Source organism: Calidris pugnax, unplaced genomic scaffold (assembly GCF_001431845.1).
Source record: "Calidris pugnax isolate Ruff unplaced genomic scaffold, ASM143184v1 scaffold255, whole genome shotgun sequence".
In the NCBI taxonomy this organism is placed as follows: Eukaryota; Metazoa; Chordata; class Aves; order Charadriiformes; family Scolopacidae; genus Calidris; species Calidris pugnax.
This window is the reverse complement of record NW_015091101.1, coordinates 462,232-487,179: the sequence shown is the minus strand read 5'-3', so window position 1 is coordinate 487,179 and position 24,948 is coordinate 462,232. Positions and strand designations below refer to the sequence as shown.

Below are 24,948 nucleotides of genomic sequence, written 5' to 3'. Positions count from 1 at the left end.
TCTCCCTCCGTCCCCTCCATCTCGCTCCATCCCCTCCATCCCTCCCCCTCCATCCCCTTCCATCCCTCTCTGTCCCCTCCATCCCCTCCCCTCCGTCCCCCTCCATCCCTCCCCACCCCCATCCCGGGGGCTGTCCGGGGAGCACAGGGCTGTCTGGGGGGGCTGAGTCCAGGGCATGGGGGACAGAGCCCGGCTGCACAGCTCCTGCGGGGGGAGTCCATGGAACTGACCCTCCAGGAGCTCTGAGGAGCAAGGGTGAAGCTTTTTGACTTGCGTGGTTTGGGTACCAGCCCTTTCACCTTCTGCCCTCGATAGAGCTTGTGGACACTTTAATTGTAAAGAGGGTAGATTTAGATTACTAGGTGGTAGATTTACTCACTGTAAAGAGTTGATGAGAATTCACATGAGCTGTGGGGAAGAACTTGTTTGGTGTGAGGGTGGTGAGAGCCTGGGCCAGGTTGGCCAGAGAAGCTGTGGCTGCCCCATCCCTGGAGGGGTTCAAGAGCAGGTTGGACTATAATTTTATTCCCCACCCTCTGTTTTTTTGTGAGCGTTAATTAGCTCAAGAGACTCTTATCTGAACCTGTGATGCAGAGAGGAGTGAGTTAGAACTTAAGCAGGTAATGGATTAATTTGTCTGCTTTTTAGTGTTATTCTGGGCCAACGAATGTTGCTGCTGCTGTCTGCAGTCAGGTCTTCTTCATGAGGCCAACCCACGTAGGTGGTTCAAGAGCAGGTTGGACTATAATTTTATTCCCCACCCTCTGTTTTTTTGTGAGCGTTAATTAGCTCAAGAGACTCTTATCTGAACCTGTGATGAAGAGAGGAGTGAGTTAGAAATTAAGCAGGTAATGGATTAATTTGTCTGCTTTTTAGTGTTATTCTGGGCCAACGAATGTTGCTGCTGCTGTCTGCAGTCAGGTCTTCTTCATGAGGCCAACCCACGTAGGTGGCAGGTGGTGGAACAGGCTTGTGCCCTGAACACGCGTGTTTCTGTGCCTTCTCTCTTCCTCATGAGCCTTCTGCAGTTCTGCCCCTGAGCTTTACTCCTGGAAGCAGTCGTACCAAAGTCAATATTTGTCTGTAGTCCCTAAATTAAGGCTTCTGCCCATCTGCTGCAGCACTAGATGTGGTTGTGTAAACAGGCTGGGAGACACCTGGGGGGTGATTGCTTCCGATTGTGCTTTCTCACCAGCTCCAGGATGGGAGACTGGGGGAAGTGGGGGCAGAAAAATGCCCTGTAGAGCTGGTGTAGGGAGGAGGGTTAATCCTTCCTTCCTTTTAGTTGTTTCCTGTGCGATTCTCAGTGAAAGGCCTGCCATAAACAAGTTTCCCCCCTTCAATGGCTTCAAGCTGGAGGGGAACAGATTTAGACTGGAGATGAGGAGAGGGTTCTTCACTGTGAGGGTGGTGGAGCACTGGAACAGGTTGCCCAGGGAGGTGGTTGAGGCCCCTTCCCTGGAGATATTCAAGGAGAGGCTCGACGAGGCCCTGGGCAACCTGGTCTAGTTGGGGGTGTCCCTGCTGACTGCGGAGGGGTCGGACTAGATGGCCTTTGGAGGTCCCTTCCGGCCTGGGCAATTCTATGATTCTATGATTCTCACTGGGCAGCTTTTGGAATTAGTTTCGTGGCTGGTTTTATCACCCCGTCTGGTTTGAAGCAGGGCGCTGCGTCGCGCTGGCGTCACTGGAGGGGCAGTGTCCCGTCCCGCTGGGCTGGCAGCACACGGTGGGGAGGGGAACCACTATCAGACACAAACTGTGTCAGCTTTACAAAGTCTAGGCTCATAATGCTGATCCAGGCATTTCGGTGCCTTGCGGAGTGACCTCTGCTGCCTTGGGCCCTCAGGGAATTTCCTGATAAGAGTTGGGCATCAGAATGAGACTCAAACCCAGCCTTTTCTCTTAAAACCAGTGCAGAGTCACCAGTTCCTATTTAAAGGCAGCTGCAGAGGCACATGAGCCAGGCATTCGCTTGTCTCGAGAACACCGGAGGCTGCGTTGGTTCCCTGCCCAGCTCACTGGTTTCAAATCCACATCTCCCCAGTCCCTGCGGGGTCTCCTTGCTTTTAGACCCTTTGCTCTTCTGAAACATCAGGGTCTGAACCGTGAAGCCACCTCTGAACATCTGGTCTCTGGTGGTGACCCTCACCGGAGGGCTGAGCTTCAACCGCCTCCAGGAGGTGTGTGCTTTGCCCCAGGTCTTCTCCTTCCACTTGTGCTCTAGTCACTAAGGCATTGTCTTACCAGGGAGCATTGGCAAATCCTTCTGTCACTGCTGTTCCGTACGGATCCTGCCCCTCCTTTTGCTTTCGGCAAAGTATTCCAGATAAAACCCCTGAGTACGGATCTAACCGGAGGGCTGAGCTTCAACCGCCTCCAGGAGGTGTGTGCTTTGCCCGGGTCTTCTCCTTCCACTTGTGCTCTAGTCACTAAGGCATTGTCTTACCAGGGAGTGTTGGCAAATCCTTCTGTCACTGCTGTTCCGTACGGATCCTGCCCCTCCTTTTGCTTTCAGCAAAGTATTCCAGATTAAACCCCTGAGTACAGATCTGCGTGGAAGCTCTTAGCCTCACTACGGTCATCGTACCAGAATGAAAATATAAAAGCAGTACAGAAAGTGACTCCAGAAGCTGGTGAATTTTGCTGGAAGGAGAGCTTGGGATGTCAGGGTCTTCTGGGTTTGGCTGGGACAACTGGGAATGGCACGGGAGGAGCCGGTGTCCTGGTCTCAGGGACTTGAGAGGTGGGTTTTATGGCAAAGCAGGAATGAGCTCAGCTCTCCCACCTCCCTGTCAGAACTCCTCTTTTGGCCTGTCCTTTATTTATTTCCCCTACCACCCTTCTCTCCTTTTGGAGAAAGTAGTAGTGAGAAATAACTGAAACTTTTAAAACTATTTACTGTAACACAGAATAAATTTTATATCAAACAAGGGGCTGTATAACGTGTGTCTAGCAGATTGCTGCAGGTTCACAAATTTCTCCCTAATCTGAGACGGTGAAATGTGTTTCACCCTAAAGTCACATTCAAATTAATCATCTGGTTGTCCACCCCAAAAAACTCCAGTGCTGCTTGAGTACGTGTCTTGGTTTAAAAGGAAAATGCCATCTCTTAAAATGACACAGGGTGGTGTTGTCTTTGAAATTCTGGTGAAGAAAAGCCCCGAGTGTCTCCAGTGGGCTCTCCTGAGTCATGTGCCTTGGGCTGTAAACTTTGGAGTTATTCATTGCCCGTGGATGAGCAGAGTGGAAAAAGGAAGTTCACTTTGCACCGTGGTTTCCTCAGCTGGGGTGGTTTTATCCTCCCACCGCAAATAGTGGATTATATATTTATATATATGAAGCAATCTCTGCAGCGGAGTCCAGGGTGTTGGGTTTTCTCTATTCCCAATTGCAAACATTATCCTGGACAAACTGACTCCTGGAGGGGTGATACCAGTTTATGTACCAGTTTATGATCTGCATTTGCTGCGAATCTATTTCCTTATGCCAGGATCTGGAGCCTGACTGGGGGATGTTTGGGCTGCAGGGGGATGTTTTTCCCTCTGCCATTCCGAGCGGAGCAACGTCATCGCTTATTAGAGCCAAGATTTTTCCCCTGACTGAACACCTCAGATCTGCTCTCCCAAGACCCTGCAATTAAGAGTTTGCCAAAATCCTGCCCAAATCAAGCGGTGAGCTGGGGAGGTGTGGAAACAGTGACTCCTCTGCATAGGGAAGAGTGTGGCCAGGAGGTGGAAGGAGGTCATTCTCCCCCTCTGCTCTGCACTGGGGAGGCCACAACTGGAATCCTGCGTCCAGTTCTGGGCTCCCCAGTTCAAGAGAGACAGGGAACTGCTGGAGAGAGTCCAGCGTAGGGCAACAGAGATGATGGAGGGATTGGAGCATCTCCCTGATGAGGAAAGGCTGAGAGAGCTGGGGCTCTTGAGCCTGGAGAAGAGAAGGCTGAGGGGAGACCTTGTTAATGCTTACGAGTATCTAAAAGATGGAAGGAGGATGGAGCTGGACTCTTCTCAGTGGTTCCCAGGGACAGGACGAGGGGCAACGGGCACAAGCTGGACCATGGGAAGTTCCACTCAAATCTGAGGAAGAACTTCTTTGGGGTGAGGGTGGCAGAGCCCTGGCAGAGGCTGCCCAGGGAGGGTGTGGAGTCCCCTTCTCTGGAGATCTTCAAGCCCTGCCTGGATGCTCCTGAGTGATGTGCTCTGGGCAGCCCTGCTTTGGCCGGGGGTTGGGATGGATGGGCTCTAGAGGTTCCTTCCAACTCTGACAATTCCGTGACTTCCGTTATCTTGGAGCACTGAACAAAAATAGCATTGAGTTGGATCCTGGAGTCTTAATTTCCTGCCCGTGAAAGGTTCAAACTCCCTTTCCTTTCTCCGGGTCTCGGTGCAGCTGAACCAGTGGAAGGTCAATATGTTTCAAGAACTAATTATTCAGTGTAAAACTTGGTCATTTGTGCTTGTTTTTGCAGAAGAAAATATCTTCACGCTGCTTCGCAGTTCCAAAACGCAGGGAAATGGCAGTTGTTGTCCCAGGCACTTCTGTGAGGTTACTCCTAAAAGCAAAGGTTGCAGGAGAGGGGACTGTTTGGTAGTTCCTGTGGTAGATAACGCAGTCTGTCTCCAAAGTGTGAAACCGGGGCTGAGATTTATTAGATTGTCCCAGGCACTTCTGTGAGGTTACTCCTAAAAGCAAAGGTTGCAGGAGAGGGGACTGTTTGGTAGTTCCTGTGGTAGATAACGCAGTCTGTCTCCAAAGTGTGAAACCGGGGCTGAGATTTATTAGAAAATGAGCAGGTAAATGAGAACAGCTGGGTAAGAGGAGAAGGGATTAGATCCTGGGGGTGGTGAATGGAGTCAAATCCAGTTGGCGACCGGTCACGAGTGGTGTCCCACAGGGCTGGGTACTGGGACCCATTCTCTTCAACATCTTTATCAATGATCTGGACAAGGGGACTGAGTGCACCCTCAGCAAATTTGCAGACGACACCAAGTTGGGTGGGAGTGTGGATCTGCTGGAGGGTAGAGAGGCTTTGCAGAGAGATCTGGACAGGCTGGATGGATGGGCTGAGACCAATGGGATGAGGTTCAACAAGGCCAAGTGCTGGGTCCTGCCCTTAGGTCACACCAGCCCCATGGATGCTCCAGGCTGGGGGCAGAGTGGCTGGAGCTGCCTGGTGGAAAAGGACCTGGGGGTGTTGGTCGACTGTTGGCTGAAGATGAGCCAGCAGTGTGCCCAGGTGGCCAAGAAAGCCAACAGCATCCTGGCCTGCATCAGGAACAGCGTGGGGAGTAGGACCTGAGAGGTGATCGTCCCCCTGTACTGGGCACTGGTGAGACCCCACCTCGAGTACTGTGTCCAGTTTTGGGCCCCCCACCACAAGAAAGACATTGAGGGGCTGGAGCGGGTCCAGAGAAGGGCAACAGAGCTTGTGAGGGGTCCGGAGAGCAAGTCTTATGAGGAGAGGCTGAGGGAACTGGGGGTGTTCAGTCTGGGGAAGAGGAGGCTGAGGGGAGACCTTATTGCTCTCTCCAACTCCCTGAAAGGAGGGTGTAGAGAGGAGGGGGTCGGTCTCTTCTCCCAAGTTACAGATGACAGGACAAGGGGTAATGGCTTCAAGTTGCGCGAGGGTAAGTTTAGACTGGACATTAGGAAACAATTCTTCCCAGAGAGAGTGGTGGGGCATTGGGACAGGCTGCCCAGGGAGGGGGCTGAGTCCCCATCCCTGGCTGTGTTTAAGAACAATTTAGATGTGGTGTTGGGGGATATGGTGTAGGGGAGAACTTTAGAGTAGGGTGGATGGTTGGGCTCGATGATCCCGAGGGTCTCTTCCAGCCTAGATGATTGTGTGATTCTGTGATGCTGCTTTCTCTGGTTGGTCATTAATTTGTTTGAATTAAAGCCACCCAACTTCCCCACCGTTGTTTTCCTGAGAAGGGAGGGCTCAGGAGAGCTGCTCCTTGGCCACGATGGCCCCATCAAGCCAGGGAAGGTGTCCCCTCGGTCCTTCCTTCTGGTCCCTTTGCCAGTGGAAGGACTGATGCCTCCCACCGCTCTGCAGCTGCGAGGCGCGGGCACTGAAGGACACAAATTAAATAATCTCCTTCTGGAGGTGGATCTTACTCATTTGCTCATCTCCCAGTGAAAGAGTCTTTTCTCTCAGCGCACAGCCAGTGTTTGTGTGTCATTTGCTCTTCCCCCAAAATTTACAGGTCTCAGCCGGGAGCAGCTGCGAATGGGTGGGGTGAAGTTTTAATTGTGCTCTGAACCGTCTTCGTATTTCAGTTTCTATTCACACTTTTTTTTAAAAAAAACAAAAAAAAAAAGCAAAGCAAAATGCTTCCATTTCTAAATCATAGGTTATAAAATGCCTGTCAGAGGCTGGGTGATAGTTGTGTTGTGGGAAAGCCCAGAGGCTTCAGCTGCGATGGGGCCCCTGGTGGGAGCCTTTAACCGGGGAGTCCCAGCCCTGAGCAGCTCACGACCTTCCTGTCCACGCTCCGTTGCTTTCTTTAGGCTGGTACAAGCAAAATAATATGTTCTTCTCAGTGCAGACGTAGTTAAGCTTGTGTGTAGCTGCATCTCTACAGGAATAAACTGCCTGAACAGGTCCTGCCTCCCATCAGAGCGCTGTTGTCTCCGCCGAGGACTGTGCCAGAGTAGCTCAATTCAAAAGGAAAATAAAAACCACCCCGACAAAATTGCACCAGAGTCAAGTCTGTGTCCTCCAGACAGTGCACGGGGCTCACAGAGGTGCAGGAAAGGGGGACGAGCTGCTGTGAATCCCGAGTGGGATGCAGTGGGGCTGGTCTGGGGGGGCTGGGCTTCTCGAGGGGTGGTTTTCAGTCTGGACTCCCCTCGTTCCTGATAACTCCTGTCACACCCTCCAGCGCTGGTTTGGAGGGTTGGTTTGAGATATTCTGTGCTTCCCTTCTGGCATTTGCACCGGGGGCACGGGGTGGTTTTATCCTTAATGATAAAGGGGGTGGAATCAGGTCTGCCAAAACCAGCAGCACGACTGACGCCCGGTGAACTTTATGGGTTTGATTCTTCCAGAGTCACGGCCATTTTCAGTGGTAGCAACAGAGAGAACAAATCTGCCTTTCGAGAAGGGTTGTGCACGATTGTTAAAATAACAAGGGAGGTTGGGGTTTGTGCACCAGCTGATTATTTTGATTTTACCAGCAGTTTACTTCCCCACTAACAGCCCTGATCTCTTTGTTCCGGCAGTTGGGAGAGTCCGCAGAGAGCCAGGAGCCAACAAATCATCTCAGCACCTAAATGAGGCATTAATTCTGGTGAGCTCCTTCAAATTTCTCTTCCCATGCGTGCCCTGTGCTGGGTCCCACCCAGACCTTTCGGCCCCGGCGTGTCTGGCTGCAGCTGGAAGGGACACGTGTTCTGGCAGTGGCTCCTGCTGCGTCCCCAGCCTTTGCCAGGTGCCACCACGAGCACGTTTCTTTGCTGCTGAATAATCCAAGCCTTAAAAGTCGTTTTTAGACAGTGGGGTTGTGCTAAAGGAGGTGCTGCTGGGGGAGATTTATATGAACAAGGAAAAATGGTGATCCCTCCTCTAAGGTTCCAATGTGTCTGCTGTGGGTAACTGGAGATGAGTGGGTTGTAGTGGGAGCCCTGGGCTCACAGCCTGTGAAACGCTGAACCACAGGGACCCCTGAACCCAGAAGGTTCTTCGGGTGCAGGTTAAGTGAGAGGTGCTGACCTGCTTTCCTTTTCTTTTTCTTCTCTTTCTCCAGTAGATCTGTTGCTATCTGTCTGAAACTTCGCCAGGGAATACTCCCAATAAAAATGGCAGGTAAGAGCACCTCAGAATACGGCAACGTAGGGAGAAGGGTTTCAGAGGATATTTTCCTGTGCGCTGTGATGGCTGTTACAGCATCAGGTGTGCAACGTAGAATCACAGACTGGATTGGGTTGGAAGGGACCTTAAAGATCATCTTGTTCCAACCCCCTGCCCTGGGCAGGGACCCCTCCCACCACACCAGGTTGCTCCAAGCCCCCTCCAACCTGCCCTTGAACCCCTCCAGGGATGGGGCAGCCACAGCTTCTCTGGCCAACCTGGGCCAGGCTCTCCCCACCCTCACACCAAACAAGTTCTTCCCCACAGCTCAGCTCCATCTCCCCTCTTGCAGGGTCCAACCCTTCCCCCTCCTCCTCGGGCTCCCCTCCCTCATCCAGAGTCCCTCCCCCATCTCACATGTGTCCCTTCCTGAGATCTCAGTGCTCCCTAAAGCTCTTCAGCTCCCCTTGTCTTGCCTTGGTCACATTCACTGTTACACAGTGCCCACTGTAGATTTCTCAGCTGAGGTCACTGCTCTGGCCATAAAGGTCTGACTTATCTGAAAGCTCTGTGAGGATTGAATTTATTCACAAAAAATTACATGAGAATAATTCCTGCCTTACAGAGGCCAAAGAGCTCTCCACAGTGTTCCCTCCTGTACTATTGCAGTGCTAAGGGACATGGTGTAGGGGAGGACTTTGTAGAGTAGGGGAGATGGTTGGACTCGATGATCCCAAGGGTCTCTTCCAACCTAGACGATTCTGTGATTCTATTGATACTAAGACATCTCAGTTTTACAGATTTCCTCCCAGCCTTTTTAAGATAAGAGAAAGCTGCTGCTGAAGGAACTGCTGCTGTTAGTTGGTAATGTGGTTTGCTTTGTGAAAGCAGGAGTTGTGCTCACAGATCTGCTGTGCTGATCCTTGCTGGAGCATGGTCAGACATGAAAGGGAATATTTGCCTTTGATTTCTTTTGTCTGTTCTTGGAAATAGCCCAGAACAGTTAAAAACTACAGGGTCTCTGGGTGGGGAAAAAGCGTTCATCTGGCTGCTTAGAGCTGGGCAGCGAGGGAGCGGAGGTGTAATCCCCATCTTTGTGTACCTAGAAAACAATTGTGGAAGCATTTGGAGCATTTTGTGGGCTTGACAAATGACAGGCTGGTGCCCAGCAGCCCAGTTGGTTTTGGCTCCAGTGTGTGGGGACTGGAGAGGCTGGCAGCAGCTCTGCTGCCTGTGACAGAGCTGGGCTGGAGCAGAGAGAAGAGGGAAGAGAATAGACCCAAAGGAACTACCTGCAGCTTCAGCTGATGAAGAGAGACAGAATGAAATTTTCCTCATCTCTCCAAAAAAAAAACCCCAAGATGGTTACAAAATCTGCTTTTACCGTGGTGGGTTAATCTTGGTCTTACTGACTTGTCTAGAGAGCTGTCTCTTTGGGTTTAAAAGCTGTGCCCCCTTCCCTGCCTGTATGTCGTTATGTCCCTTTGTTGGCTGCTGAGACAGACTGTCCAGCAGGAAAAGCCCATTCATGTTTATAGCAAACAAAAAATTAGTCCTAAGAGGTCCAAACTCCTACGGACTTTGAGAGCAGCCGTGGGCCAGCAGCAGGACACACGCTGGGCTGGAGATGTTAATCAGTAACGAGTACCAGCTTGAGAGGGCATCGCAACTCATGGAAAATGCATTTGGAGGAGACGGGGGGGGGGGGGCAGAAGACTTAAAATTTGTTTTTATAAGGAAAACTCTACTGAAACAACGAGTTGAGCTGGTGACTTAAGGCATTATTCCCTATTTAATTCTGGTGGGCTCACAATTGTTATCCTCACCATATTTTCTGCGTGAAAATATGCCTTTCCTTTGCATGAAGTGCAGCCTTTTCTCTCCTAAAGCACAGCTTACAGCTTCAGCCCCTGCCCTGCCAGCCTTTAAGTGAAGCAAAGGAGCTGCTCCTGCGAAATGTCTTCTCAGGGGGAGATAATGGCAAGAGGAGGGGAACTCTTGGGCTGACAGCTCTTGTTCAGATGTTTCCTCTCATCTTCTGTGCCATTTGGAGGTTTTCCCAGGACATTCTTCATCTCTTCCTCTGGTTGTTTTTAATTCTGTTTACTGGGGCTGAAGTAGACGAGAGACAATTAGTCACAATGCCCTGGAATCAAACTTTAATCAGCACCGGGAGGGAAGAGCAAACATCCCCAAACAGGCAGAGACGCGCGTCCAGGCACACGCGGATCCACAGCCCCGGCCGCGCGTCCGCCTGGCAGCTGACAGCAGCTTAAACACAGAGGATTTAGGCATTTAATGACTTGATTTATAAACATAATTTCTTCCCAGGGTAAGGTTTTCTTCACCCTATCGCTTTTGTCAGCGTTTGCTGATTTATTGTATCTGAATGCAAAGCTCTATTTTATTTTTTTTTTAATTTTGATTTTTTCTGGGGCTTAACCTTACAGGAAAAACTTGTCTTTTAAAGAAAAAAAGAGTATGGTCATGAGTCTTGTCACAACAAAATCATCCCTGGTGTCCTCTTGCCTTCCCTAAGCTGGATGAGATCCAAATACTAAACTCCAGTTTGGGGGGTGCTTTCTGAAGACACCCCTCCTTACTGTCACAGGGACGGACTGCCACCATCCAGTGAGACCTGGCCAGGCTGGAGAGTTGGGCAGAGAAGAACTTGATGAACTTCAACCAGGGCAAGTGTAGGTGCTGCTCCTGGGGAGGAATAACCCCCTGCACCAGCACAGGTTGGGGGTGACCTGCTGGAGAGCAGCTCTGAGGAGAAAGACCTGGGAGTCCTGGTGGACAAGAGGATGCCCATGAGCCAGCAATGGGCCCTTGTGGCCAAGAAGGCCAAGGGCATCCTGGGGGGCATCAGGAAGAGTGTGGGCAGCAGGTGGAGGGAGGTCATCCTGCCCCTCTGCTCTGCCCTGGGGAGGCCCCATCTGGAGCACTGGGACCAGTTCTGGGCTCCCCAGTTCCAGAAGGACAGGGAACTGCTGGAGAGGGGACAGCAGATGATGAGGGGCCTGGAGCAGCTCTGTTACAGGGAAAAGCTGAGGGACTTGTGTCTTTTTAGTCTGGAGAAGAGAAGGCTGAGGGGGGATCTGATCAACGCCTATAAATACTTCAAGGGTGGGTGTCAGGAGGATGGGGCCAGGCTTTTTTCAGTGGTGCCCAGTGACGGGACAAGAGGAAATGGGCACAAACTTGAACATGGGAAGTTCCATCTGAACATGAGGAGGAACTTCTTTACTGTGAGGGTGGCAGAGCCCTGGCAGAGGCTGCCCAGGGAGGTGGTGGAGTCTCCTTCTCTGGAGACATTCAAACCCACCTGGACACGTTCCTGTGGGACCTGCTCTGGGTGGCCCTGCTCTGGCAGGGGGTTGGGGGAGATGATCTCCAGAGGTCCCTTCCAACCCCACATGATTCTGTACCCGCTGCAAGGTGCCAGCAGCCCCGGCTGCACAGAGCTCACTGCTGGAGGTACATCAGCCCAGCTGGACAATCACCAGCCTTTCTTCTGCCTTTGCTTTCTGAGAGCTTGTCACTGGAATCCTCTGTGTGGCCTGGGGTCCCCCAGATGCTGCTGGTCTCTCCTCACTTCCTTGGGAACCTCATCCCAGAGCTTATTTTAAGGTGTTTTTTTTTTGTCTGGCAGTGTCTTTTGCACAGCTTCACGCTGATGGGTAAAGGTATCAAATCCACGTGTTGCTTCTTCCTAGCTCTAAGGTTTGCACGTGTGAGTTTAAAGTGTCCTCTCCTCTGCTGAGGAAGGAGAACGAGATATTAGTGAGGATGAACACGCTGCCCTGAGCAACATGAATGGCCAGAGCCGTTGGCCATCGGTCTCTTTTGCTTCTCATGAGTCCCCTCGACCTTGGGGCACACGGGGGGGCGTGGGGCAGGTCTGAAGGATATGGGACTAGGTCTGAAGGATATGGGACCTGCTCAGCCACCTGAGAACGTTCCTCTCTTCATCTCATGTCTGTGTTCTGTTGTAGAAAAGGTGAATAACTTCCCACCGCTCCCCAAGTTTATCCCTCTGAAACCCTGTTTCTACCAGAATTTTGCCGATGAAATTCCCATCGATTACCAGTCCCTGGTGAAGAGGATCTACCACGTCTGGATCTGTGAGTTGAACATAAAACCTGTGCTGGGCAAATGTGTATGTGTGGTAAAAAGCCAAATCTCAATGACTTACGTGCTTTCAAGTTTTGACTGCAATTAGTTCATGGGAAACAATGATTCCTCTTAGAATCCTGTAATATAACCTTATGCCCAAATTTTAAGCCTCTGTGCCTTGAATCTTCACCCCAGAGCAGCTGGTGAAGAAAGGAGAGTATCGGCGCTAGAAAAGTCTATTAGTAAATTTGAGGAGGAGAAAAGCAGACCACGTTTGATGCCTTTATTAATGCCAGGGATGTTTTACTCCCCAGAACAGCCCCTTAAAGTAATTCCCAATTCACCTAAAATAAGACGAATGGGAGAATTTTAGGCCAGAAAATGAACGTGGCCCATGTGCTCGCTGCCCATCTCCCCGCCTCGCTGTAGGGGGGATAAAATTCCCCCTTGTTTGTGCCACCCACAGATTTCCCTTCCCAATGGAAGCAGCATGTTCTAGCCTCGTGCTGCCCCTTCCCTAGCTCTCTGGAGCCCATGGAATGTTCCCCATCCCACTGGAGAAGGTGCTGACCCTCTCAGTGACAGGCAGTGATTTGCTGATGCTCTGTGTGAACAGACCTGGGGCTCGGGGCTGGTGCTGCCTGGCTCAGCCATTCCAAACATCCACGGTGAATATTGACCCTTCTTCTCCCAGGAATGGCATCCTGGGGGGCATCAGGAAGAGTGTGAGCAGCAGGTGGAGGGAGGTCATCCTGCCCCTCTGCTCTGCCCTGGGGAGGCCCCAGCTGGAGCACTGGGACCAGTTCTGGGCTCCCCAGTTCCAGAAGGACAGGGAACTGCTGGAGAGGGGACAGCAGAGGGCTATGAAGATGATGAGGGGCCTGGAGCATCTCTCTCACGAGGAAAGGCTGAGGGACTTGGGGCTTCTTAGTCTGGAGAAGAGAAGGCTGAGGGGGGATCTGATCAACGCTTCAAGGGTGGGTGTCAGGAGGATGGGGCCAGTCTTTTTTTCAGTGGTGCCCAGGGACAGGACAAGAAGAAACAGGCACAAAAATTGAACACGGGAAGTTCCATCTGAACATGAGGAGGAACTTCTTTACTGTGAGGGTGGCAGAGCCCTGGCAGAGGCTGCCCAGAGAGGTGGTGGAGTCTCCTTCTCCGGAGACATTCAAACCCCACCTGGACACGTTCCTGTGGGACCTGCTCTGGGTGGCCCTGCTCTGGCAGGGGGTTGGGGGAGATGATCTCCAGAGGTCCCTTCCAACCCCATAGCATTCTGTGATTCTCTGAAGACACCGTGGCAGGCCTAGGGAACCCCAGGGAATGCTTTGGAAGATTAAAAACCGTTTTGCCTTCCTTATCTCTTTTTTTTTTCCCCCTGAATGCTTGTCATCCTATTCACCCTTCTCACTGGGGGAGAGCTCCATTTCTGCCAGCTCCGCGTTTGGTGGCAGGGCTTTTCTTCCAGCCGCAGAGGATGTGTGCAGGGGAGAGATTTGTGTGCATAAATAATAGCCTAATCTATGGCTCCATTGTTTCTTTCGTTATGTAGAGATGCTGAAATGAGCTCTGTAATTTTCTTGCCTGAAGAAACTGCTTGTCCCTTCAGACTGAGCGGTGAAACGCTGCGCGCTGTGAAGCTGCCTTTGTCCCTGGCTCCCCCCCCCCAAAACAAAGCATCCCTCAGTCAAGTTCATGGCAAGCTGGAGAGGTGCCAGCCACTCGGGCAACTAGTCAAGGCACGGGCTTGAGGAGCCCTGGCATTTTCACCAGGGTTTTTTTTTTACATTTCCACCCCTAGTAGGTTTTTTTTGGGGGAGGGGAGGGCTCTCCCCAACTTTTTGGCATGGGATGCAGAGAGAGGCACATACGGAGAGAAGGCTGGAAACGAGAAAAGGCTGGTGGTAAAAATAGAAAGGCCAAAGTCGTCACTGGAAGGTTGAAGGCTCGTTTCTTTAATTGGCTGTGAAGGTTTTCTTAAGGTGGGTGGTGGTTTGGGGAAACCTGGAGCAGAGCTCCCACTGCTGGAGAGCAGGCTCCTCCCTGACACACAGGGAGAACCACAAGTTCCTCACAAATTCAAGAGCTTGATTGCTTCTTGGCTTGGTGTTTTCATTTATTTTGTGGTGTTTGGTTTTTTTTTGTAGAGAGTAAATAACTTCTGCAAACAAAAATTTGAAGAACTACAGCAAATTACTGTATGACTGCGATTTAAATAATTAAAATTCTTTCTTCCCACCAATATTAAGATACATCCAGACATTGCTCGTAAAGCCTCGTTGTTTTAGTTACTCAGAAGACATTTTCTTTGTAGTAAACCAGTTTATTTTAACTCTCATGTAATTTGTGTGTCAGAAGCAGCAGCTGGGCTGGGATGGTCCCCATGTGAGATTCTCAGCATTATTTAGATTAGATGTGGTGTTGGGGGATATGGTGTAGGGGAGAACTTTAGAGTAGGGTAGATGGTTGGATTCGATGATCCCGAGGGTCTCTTCCAGCCTAGATGATTCTGTGATTCTATGATTTTATGGTCACACAACTTTTGGGGTGTTGGGCAGCCCCCAGGCTGTGGGTGGGCAGGTGGGGCTGTGCCTGGAGAAGAGGAGGCTGAGGGGAGACCTTATTGCTCTCTACAACTCCCTGAAAGGAGGGTGTAGAGAGATGGGGGTCGGTCTCTTTTCTCAAGTCACAGGCGACAGGACAAGAGGAAATGGCCTCAAGTTGCGCCAGGGGAGGTTCAGGCTGGATATTAGGAAAAGTTTTTTCACCGAAAGGGTTCTCAGGCATTGGAATGGGCTGCCCAGGGAGGGGGTTGAGGCACCATCCCTGGAGGTGTTCAAAAGCTGGGTTGATGTAGTGCTGGGAGGTCTGGTTTAGTGATGATGCTCCTTGTTTGTTGTGCGGGTGTCTATTTTTGTCAGTGAGGTTGACAGTTGGACAAGATGATCTTTAATCCTTCCAACCTAGAAGATTCTGTGATTCTGTGAAAGGGCCTTCAGGCCATCCCTGTGGCCCCGCGCTCTCAGCTTGATTGGAGTTTGTTTATCCCCTCGCTGGAGGCAGCACTTACAAGCCCTGGAGCTGGCTTCCAGCTTCCTCCGAGCCTGGGGAAGCAGCGAGCGAGCCCCCAAGGCGCTGAGCTGGCTCTGTGACAGCTCCCGAGGCCACCTCAGCAAGGGGAGACCAAAGTCACGCTGAGGATGGGTGCAGGGCAGTGTTTGACACCGCTCTCCTCCCGTAACAGGGTTTTGCTACAAATGGGAATTGATCATTGCTTGTAATTCATTATAATCACAGAGTACCAGGGGTTGGAAGGGACCTCTGGAGATCATCTCCTCCAACCCCCTGCCAGAGCAGGGCCACCCAGAGCAGGTCCCACAGGAACGTGTCCAGGTGGGTTTGAATGTCTCCAGAGAAGGAGACTCCACCACCTCTCTGGGCAGCCTCTGCCAGGGCTCTGCCCCCCTCACAGGAAAGAAGTTCCTCCTCCTGTTGAGATGGAATTTCCCATGTTCCAGTTTGTGCCCGTTGTCCCTTATCCTATCCCCGGGCACCACTGAGAAGAGTCTGGCCCCATCCTCCTGGCACCTGCCCTTTAGCTCTTGCTCAGCATCGATGAGATCCCCTCAGTCTGCTCTTCTCTAGCTGAACAACCCCAAGTCCCTCAGCCTTTCCTCAGCAGAGAGATGCTCCAGGCCCCTCATCATCTTCATAGCCCTTGTCTGTCCCCTCTCCAGCAGTTCCCTGTCCTTCTGGAACTGGGGAGCCCAGAACTGGTCCCAGTGCTCCAGATGTGGCCTCACCAGGGCAGAGCAGAGGGGGTAATAATACTGGCCTGAGCCTTGTATTGGTGGCACCGGTCACTATGCAGCTGTCCATCCTTTGGCAGGTCCCAAAAGAGGTTCCTCATCCCTCTGGAGATGGATGTGTCTGTGCTGCCGCCCTGGGGCCACGCAGGAACCCCCGGCTCACTCAGGGGGGCTGCAGTATCAGGCTTGGCTTTGCCACCACAGCTTGGACTCTTCCTGCTCTACTGCTGGAGCTTTTTGCATTTGGCATGAAGATAGGAAACTGCACAACCTGATGTTCTCTCTTCTTTACAGTTTACTGCCTGACGCTGGTGGTGAATATCATCGCCTGCCTGGCGTGGTGGATCGGAGGCGGCTACGGGGTCAATTTTGGCTTGGCCATCCTCTGGCTTGTCCTCTTCAGTCCCTGCAGCTACGTCTGCTGGTTCCGACCTGTGTACAAAGCCTTTCGGTGAGTAGAAGCCCATGGGGTGGTTTTGTTTGTGTTTCCTAAATCATAAAATCATTTGGGTGGGAAGGGACCTTAAGTCCCCCCCAGTGCCACCCCCTGCCCTGGGCAGGGACACCTCCCACCACACCAGGTTGCTCCAAGCCCCCTCCAACCTGCCCTTGAACCCCTCCAGGGATGGGGCAGCCACAGCTTCTCTGGCCAACCTGGGCCAGGCTCTCCCCACCCTCACACCAAACAAGTTCTTCCTTATATCCATTCTAAATCTACTGCTTTTCAGTTTAAAGCCAGGTCTCCTTATCCTGCCAGGAGAAGGCTTGGTAAAAAGTCAAAGCAATTTGTTTCCTGTGGGAGAGAGATGTGTTGTTGTCAGTGAGTGCCCCTATGGAGATGTGTCTGAGATAAAGATTAAGGGCTTGATGGCTAAATGTGTTGTTTACTTTTGAAATGAAGAATGTGGCCACTTTTAAATATTAGATGTAGGACCGAGGGCCACCTGCCTGGGATTGGAGATGAGCAGCAGTGAGCAGTTTACCGCTATGAGGACGAAATTCATATTTTACTTAAATATTTCAGCCTTAGCAGCACCCTCATGTCAGTATAACATTAAGATAGATACTTATCTATCGGATACTTATGTATTCGGTGAAGCTTCACTGAGGCTTGTTTTGATGGAAGACTATTAAGTTATTAGTTTTTGAGAAGTCTTCTGCTTTTTTTGTCTCCAGATACTTGGGAGCTTGGCAGCTTTGCTTTTTAGATAAAAGCAGTTCCCTGGAGCAAGTCCTTCTGAAACTCCACAAATATTTAAAGCCCTCCTACATTTTCACTTTAATTAATAATCATTTGCATTTGCTCACGCTTCCTGTGGATCACGAGGCATTATTCTGACATTAATGCATAATGACTGTCAGAGCCGGGGGGGTCCCGAGCGGTTCCTGTCCTGACACTGGGGGAGGAGGGACCTGCCCGGTGTCACACTGTGGGTCTCCAGCAGAACCCACACACCAGGCAGGGATTTGGACTCTGAAGGTGAAGCTCTTTCTGGTTCCCCGTTACCAGAATGTGCTGGGCTTTTATTATTCACCAGACTCTGCCCTGAGTTGGGTTGGATAATGGCAAATGCTGCTGATAGAAATGGGAGTTGGCTGGTGGGTCCCATCGATTTAACACACGCTGAGTTGGTTGTTTCATAGAATCACAGACTGGTTTGGGTGGGAAGGGACCTCAAAGCCCCCCCAGTGCCACCCCCTGCCCTGGGCAGGGACACCTCCCACCACACCAGGTTGCTCCAAGCCCCCTCCAACCTGCCCTTGAACCCCTCCAGGGATGGGGCAGCCACAGCTTCTCTGCCCAACCTGGGCCAGGCTCTCCCCACCCTCACACCAAACAAGTTCTTCCCCACAGCTCAGCTCCATCTCCCCTCTTGCAGGGTCCAACCCTTCCCCCTCCTCCTAGGGCTCCCCTCCCTCATCCAGAGTCCCTCCCCATCTCTCCTGGAGCCCCCCTTCTTGAGGGACTGGAAGGGGCTCCAAGGTCTCCCTGGAGCCTTCTCTTCTCCAGGCTGAACCCCCCCAACTCTCTCAGCCCCCCCTCCCAGCAGAGGGGCTCCAGCCCTCCCAGCATCTCCGGGGCCTCCTCTGGCCCCGCTCCAACAGCTCCATGTCCTTCTGCTGGTGGTGGCCCCAGAGCTGGAGGCAGCACTGGGGGGTGTCTCCCCAGAGCGGAGCAGAGGGGCAGAATCCCCCCCTGGCCCTGTTGGCCACGGGGCTGGGGATGCAGCCCAGGGGTGGGGGGTTTCTGGGCTGCCAGCACACGTTGAGGGGTGTGTGGAGCTTGTTTAAATGCTTATCTTGAAATGCTCTTCCAAATTTACACTTTGTGTAATAACAACACAGGGCAGTTAATGCTCTGGTGGTGCTTAAAACATCAGTGAGTACATCATGGAGTGTGGAGGAGGATCACTTCTGATGGAAAGGGAAGGCCACTGGGTTGGATTCATCTGAAAGTTTTAAAAGACATGAAAATCCTGGCTCTGAACTCCTGCCCTCTGGGGCTGGGGTTTTGGCCCCGTCCCTAGTGCAGAAGCCCGAGAGCTCCCTTCAAAGAGCAGTTTCCATTCTGAAGTCTGGGAGAAGTTACTCCTCCCCGTTGACCTCCTCTGGGCTTCGCTGGGACCGTTTCTAATTATTTCTTTAATGTTGTTTGTATGTGTTTATGCAACTGGATGCTGAAAGGTCCCTGAGGTTACTCTGTGTAAAGACTTAGGAAGTTAAAAAAAGACTTAAGCCCCGGGGAGAGACTGGGGAGCCCGGAGATCGTGGGCTTTGACATGGGTTGTGGAAAAGGCTTGGAAAACACTGCAGTGGGGCCACCCTGGCCCGTGTGGGGTCACGGTGGTGAGTCAGGAAAGCCAGGTCAGACCCACATGTTCTCCTTCTTCTGGGAAGAGGCAGCCCTTCAGCATCCTGGGCTGCGAGGCTGCTTTCGTCAAACCTTCGTCAGACATCTGCATCCAAAATTAAATGAGCTGCAGAGCTTTGGCGCTGGGGCAGAGCTGTTGCGAATCCGCACCAGAAAGCGGGATCAGAAATCACCTTTTCTGTGTATCCTCACTAATTCCTGCAGATCCTTTCAAACGAAGACTCCTCCAGCCCTTTCAGGTCGTAGTTGCAAGAGTCTGAAGGCTCAGCTTGGAGCCTAATCCTTGTTAATTGGATTATGGTAGGCACCACCGCGAACGGTCTGTGTTCAAGGTATTTCTTTCACGTTGCTGTGCTCTGAGGTGATATTTGAAGGGTGGGATCAGGAGGATATTCAGGGCTGGCAAATTTCTTTCGCAGCATCTCTGTGGCCAGGAAAGATGGAAGGTGATGGAAGGTACCGGCACCAACGCACGCGGCTCAGAGCAGTGGGGGTTTGGCTGGAGGCTTTTCTGCTTGTCCCAGGCTTTTCTACTTGTCCCAGACCACCCAGGGTCTACAGCACTGACCTCTCCAGAGCCTGGGCTCCTGCCTCCCTCATTCAATTAATAACCATTGAACTGCTTTTCTGGGTTTGAGCAGGAGCTGGGAATGATGGGAGCTCTTCTGTAGCCTCCCCCTTGTACCGAGCAGCCTCGTAAGGAACTGAAGTGGTTTTTGTAAATCTGTTCTGTAAATCGCAGGCCTTTTGAGTTCCTGAGAGAATGGGAGTTGTAGCATGGAAAATGATAGTTTGGGGAGGTTTAGATGTGCCTGGGCTTACAGCAAAAGGCAGGCTCCTCAGTGTGGCTGGTTTAAGGGGGTGAAGATGTTCTGCTGCAGAGCCAAAACTCGGGTGACAAAGCGCTGTGCGTCACGGCAGAGACCGGGAGCATCCCTGTCAGCTGCCTCCTTTGGGATCCTACTCGTGCTGCCCGTTAGACCTCCATAAATTGAAGGACCTCGCATAGAAGCATAGAATGGTTTGGGTTGGAAGGGACCTCAAAGATCATCGAGTCCCAACCCCCTGCCCTGGGCAGGGACACCTCCCACTAGAGCAGGTTGCTCAAGGCCCCATCCAGCCTGGCCTTGAACCCCTCCAGGGATGGGGCAGCCACAACTTCCCTGGGCAACCTGTTCCAGTGTCTCACCACCCTCAGAGTAAAAAATTTCTTCCTGAGATCTAATCTGAATCTTTTTTCTTCCAATTTAAAACCGTTTCCCCTTGTCCTATCGTTACCCTTCCTGGCAAAGAGTCCCTCCCCAGCTCTTCTATAGGCACCCTTCAGGTATTGAAAGGCCGCTCTAAGGTCTCCCCGGAGCCTTCTCTTCTCCAGGCTGAACAATCCCAGCTCCCTCAGCCTGTCGCCATAGGAGAGGTGCTCCATCCCTCTGAGCATATTCAGGACAAGGGGAAACGGTTTTAAATTGGAAGAAAAAAGATTCAGATTAGATCTCAGGAAGAAATTCTTTGCTGTGAGGGTGGTGAGACACTGGAACAGGTTGCCCAGGGAAGTTGTGGCTGCCCCATCCCTGGAGGGGTTCAAGGCCAGGCTGGATGGGGCCTTGAGCAACCTGCTCTGGTGGGAGGTGTCCCTGCCCAGGGCAGGGGGTTGGGACTCGATGATCTTTGAGGTCCCTTCCAACCCAAACCATTCTGTGATTCTATGACCCTCTCAACCTACACATCCTGAAGGTGTGGGGCTCACGAAGACAAGCAAGCTCCCTTCTGCCCTTCCCCAGAGAGGGCACCACCCACTTCTCTTGCGGCTGTTTTCCCTCCTGTGACATCCCAGTGCCAGATTATTAACCGTGGGCGTGTAAGTGCGATGACGAGCAGCCACTGAGACATTCCCAGCTGGAATTCTCATGCTCAGTGATCACTTTTATCGTAGGGGCCAGCTCTGCCTGCCGCTGGCCGGGCCCCGTCGGGCCTCCTTGCTGGTGGCCGAGCTGCGCAGGCATCAGGCCGTGCTGTCTCCAGGTGTTGGTGAGAGAAGTGATTCAGACACTCCATTCTGCAGGAGAACAGCCTCTCCTCGTGTGTCATCATCTGTGCAATTACTCGGGCAGAGCAACTGCTTATTGGAAGAGATTAGGTGCTGATGATTCATGGATCCGTGTGCTTTCATTGCCAGGGAAAGAGGAGTCGCCTTCAAAGTACATAGAGGGATCTCACACAATCACAGACTGGTTAGAGTTGGAAGGGACCTTAAAGGTCATCTTGTTCCAACCCCCTGCCCTGGGCAGGGACACCTCCCACCACACCAGGTTGCTCCAAGCCCCCTCCAACCTGCCCTTGAACCCCTCCAGGGATGGGGCAGCCACAGCTTCTCTGGCCAACCTGGGCCAGGCTCTCCCCACCCTCACACCAAACAAGTTCTTCCCCACAGCTCAGCTCCATCTCCCCTCTTGCAGGGTCCAACCCTTCCCCCTCCTCCTAGGGCTCCCCTCCCTCATCCAGAGTCCCTCCCCAGCTTTCCTGGAGCCCCCCTTCTTTAGGGACTGGAAGGGGCTCTGAGGTCTCCCCGGAGCCTTCTCTTCTCCAGGCTGAACCCCCCCAACTCTCTCAGCCCCCCCTCCCAGCAGAGGGGCTCCAGCCCTCCCAGCATCTCCGGGGCCTTCTCAAGCTGGAGGCAATGCTCCAGTACTCTCCTGAGATACCACATTTGAGGGTTTTTACATGATGGGGTCAAACATCAGTGTGAAGCGACGCGAGATGCCGGTCTCCCCCCCCTAACTTCCTCTCTTTCTTCACAGGTCAGACAGCTCCTTTAATTTCATGGCCTTTTTCTTCATCTTCGGCGCCCAGTTCATTCTCACGGTGGTGCAGGCCATCGGTGTCTCCGGATGGGGAGCTTGGTGAGTGGGATGGGGATGCTCCCACAGCCTCAGGGCTGAGCCCTCCGCTCCTGCTGCCCGAGAGGCTGTGGGCTGTTTCCATCAGCTTTTGAGAAACCGGTGGGAGTCTGGTCGGGGTGGAGTGGAAGATGTTTTTTCCTCTCTGGCATAATTATGGAGTACCCAGTTCTGTTCCTGGTTATTGCAGGAGCTCCTGTGCTGGCAGGAGTCGGGTGTCTTCACCTGCCAGTTCTTTTTAGCACCTTCCTACAACGTCCATTTCTTTTCACCATTTAACCAGCCAGTTTCAAGATTCCTCTGATCCTCTCTTAGCGTTGCCCTCAAACTATTTGCAGTGCCTGGTGAGCAGGGTGGGATGACTCACTGTTGGCCTATAGAGCAAGTATTGTGAGAGTTGTCCCAAAATAAATGGGAGCATTTTAGTGTCTGTCCCTGGTTACGTTATAATTGTTTGGCATTTTAACTTTCTGTCTCTAGAGACTTGAGAGCGATTCCTGCTGAAACTACAAGTCATAGAAAGTCCTAACCCTCCACAGAGCATTTTGTTTTCCTAATTGCTCTGCTCTCCAGTTGCCCTACCTGGTTATTACCATGAGAGGAATAGAGAGGCAGTGGAAATCATAGGACTCTCATCTTCCCCAGTCCCAGTTCTGGTCTCTAAACACAGAATCACAGAATGCTATGGGGTTGGAAGGGACCTCTGGAGATCATCTCCCCCAACCCCCTGCCAGAGCAGGGCCACCCAGAGCAGGTCCCACAGGAACGTGTCCAGGTGGGTTTGAATGTCTCCAGAGAAGGAGACTCCACCACCTCCCTGGGCAGCCTCTGCCAGGGCTCTGCCACCCTCACAGTAAAGAAGTTCCTCCTCATGTTCAGATGGAACTTCCTGTGTTCAAGTTTGTGCCTATTTCCTCTTGTCCTGTCCCTGGGCACCACTGAAAAAAGACCAGCCCCATCCTCCTGACACCCACCCTTGAAATATTTGATCAGATCCCCCTCAGTCTTCTCTTCTCCAGACTAAAAAGACCCAAGTCCCTCAGCCTTTCCTCCTAAGAGAGATGCTCCAGGCCCCTCATCATCTCTGTAGCCCTTTTCTGTCCCCTCTCCAGCATTTCCCTGTCCTTCTGGAACTGGGCAGCCCAGAACTGGTCCCAGGGCTCCAGCTGGGGCCTCCCCAGGGCAGAGCAGAGGGGCAGGATGACCTCCCTCCACCTGCTGCTCACACTCTTCCTGATGCCCCCCAGGATGCCCTTGGCCTTCTTGGCCACCAGGGCCCATTGCTGGCTCATGGCCATCCTCTTGTCCACCAGGACCCCCAGGTCTGTCTCCTCAGAGCTGCTCTCCAGCACACGACCTCTGCACAATCAGAAGCACCTTGGGAATAAATCTCTTCCCCAAGCCTGTGGAGCTGGGTGTCCGCTGAAGGACCCAGACTGGATTAGTGAGGGGTGCTGGCAGGCAAGATTTGAGATCTTGGGGAAATACCTGCATGTAATTTTTTCCCATTTTCCTCATTGTTCTTTTCATTTTCAAGAGTTTTAAAGCTGCCTTGTCATTTCTGGGGATGAGTAAAGAGCTTTCTGATTATCAGGACACTCTAAAGGGGTCTGTAACGATGTTGTTTCCTCCTTTCTCTCTCTCCCAGCGGATGGTTGGCAACCATTACCTTCTTCAGCACCAACGTGGCGGCTGCCGTGTTCATGCTGTTTCCCACCATCATGTTCACAGTCTCGGCGGTGGCGATGCTCATCTGCATTTTAAGGGTAGGTGTTTCCAACATCTCTCTGACTTGGAGTGTCCTTGCTTTGTGTCGCCGTGACGTGAACAGGCAGCTGAGCTGCTGCTGTTGTTACCCATCGCTGCCTTCTGAGGTCTTACAGTGTAGTCCGTTGGTGTCTCTCAGAGTAGAGGACAAAATGCCCCTGTGCTCGGCACTGGTGAGGCCACACCTGGAGTGTTGTGTCCAGTTTTGGGCACCTCAATCCAAGAGAGATCTGGAGGTGCTGGAGCGAGCGCAGAGGAGGGCAACGAAGCTGCTGAGGGGGCTGGAAAACAAATCGTATGAGGAGCGGCTGAGGGAGTTGGGACTGTTTAGTGTGAGGAAGAGGAGGCTGAGGGGAGACCTCATCACTCTCTACAACTACTTGAAAGGACACTGTAGAGAGGTTGGTGCTGGTCTCTTCTCACAGGTAATTAGTGACAGAAGGAGAGGGAACAGCTTCAAGCTCCAACAGGGCAGGTTTAGATTGAACATTAGGAAAGAATTTTTCACCGAAAGAGTGGTCGGGCGTTGGAACAGGCTGCCCAGGGAGGGGGTGGAGTCCCCATCCCTGGCTGTGTTTAAGGGCCGTTTAGATGCAGTGCTGAGGGACATGGTGTAGGGGAGGACTTTGTAGAGTAGGGGAGATGGTTGGACTCGATGATCCCAAGGGTCTCTTCCAACCTCAATGATTCTATGATTCTATGAAATCCAGAGAACACGAGACAGCCGGGGCTGGGTGTTGTCACCATTTCATGTTCCTTTATGTCACTGGAAGCCCTTCGTTGCTCATGGGGATGGCCATTGATGGTAAAGGTGCAGCATCTCGAGATGGCCCGTGGTGGGGATCGGGTGGCAGGATGGGAAGTGGCCCTCGGTTCTCCGCAGAAAGAAGGGTTTGGAGGCAGGACTGTCTGGAAAGCTTCAGCAGAGGAAGTGGCAGAGGAGGATAGAAGGCAGAAGTGCTGCTGAAGCAGTGTCAGTGTTAGAGGTTTCAGGCCAGTGGCCGGGGTTGGCTGCCTTCTTGTGGGATCCCCAACTGGAATCCCAGACATGTGGCTGAAATGGGTTGAAATTTTGGGTTGATAAGAAGACATAAGAAGTTCCATCTCAACATGAGGAGGAACTTTCCTGTGAGGGTGGCAGAGCCCTGGCAGAGGCTGCCCAGGGAGGTGGTGGAGTCTCCTTCTCTGGAGGGAGAGGAACTTCACTTTGAGGGTGGCAGAGCCCTGGCAGAGGCTGCCCAGAGAGGTGGTGGAGTCTCCTTCTCTGGAGACATTCAAACCCACCTGGACACGTTCCTGTGGGACCTGCTCTGGGTGGCTCTGCTCTGGCAGGGGGCTGGAGGAGATGATCTCCAGAGGTCCCTTCCAAACCCATGTCATCCTATGTGATATTATCTATTTGCACCTCTGTTCACTGTATTGAGACCACAACTGGAATCCTGCATCCAGTTCTGGGCTCCCCAGTTCAAGAGGGACAGGGAACTGCTGGAAAGAGTCCAGTGTAGGGCAACAAAGATGATTCAAGGATTGGAGCATCTCCCTGATGAGGAGAGACTGAGAGAGCTGGGACTCTTTAGTCTGGAGAAGAGAAGGCTGAGGGGAGACCTTATTAATGCCTACAAGTATCTCAAGGGAGGGTTGAAGGAGGAGGGAGCCAGACTCTTTTCAGTGGTTCCCAGTGAG

At 52.2% G+C, this 24,948-nt stretch overlaps 1 protein-coding gene across 2 annotated transcripts in view; it reads left to right on the top strand.

Moving 5' to 3' along the window:
• Positions 1–2,467: 2,467 nt before the first annotated feature.
• SCAMP4 (secretory carrier membrane protein 4) overlaps positions 2,468–24,948 on the top strand; it is a 29,619-nt gene continuing 7,138 nt past the window's right edge. Inside the window, exons 1-8 of one of the 2 annotated variants that reach the window (XM_014957976.1) lie at positions 2,472–2,746; positions 3,494–3,674; positions 7,234–7,301; positions 7,758–7,816; positions 11,800–11,928; positions 16,024–16,180; positions 21,400–21,501; positions 23,147–23,264. In XM_014957976.1, coding sequence (XP_014813462.1) covers positions 7,810–7,816; positions 11,800–11,928; positions 16,024–16,180; positions 21,400–21,501; positions 23,147–23,264 — 513 coding nt within the window. In that variant the 5' untranslated portion in view covers positions 2,472–2,746; positions 3,494–3,674; positions 7,234–7,301; positions 7,758–7,809. Of the gene's footprint in view, positions 3,675–7,233; positions 7,302–7,757; positions 7,817–11,799; positions 11,929–16,023; positions 16,181–21,399; positions 21,502–23,146; positions 23,265–24,948 lie in introns of both variants that reach the window. The other variant, XM_014957977.1, reaches the window with a different exon arrangement.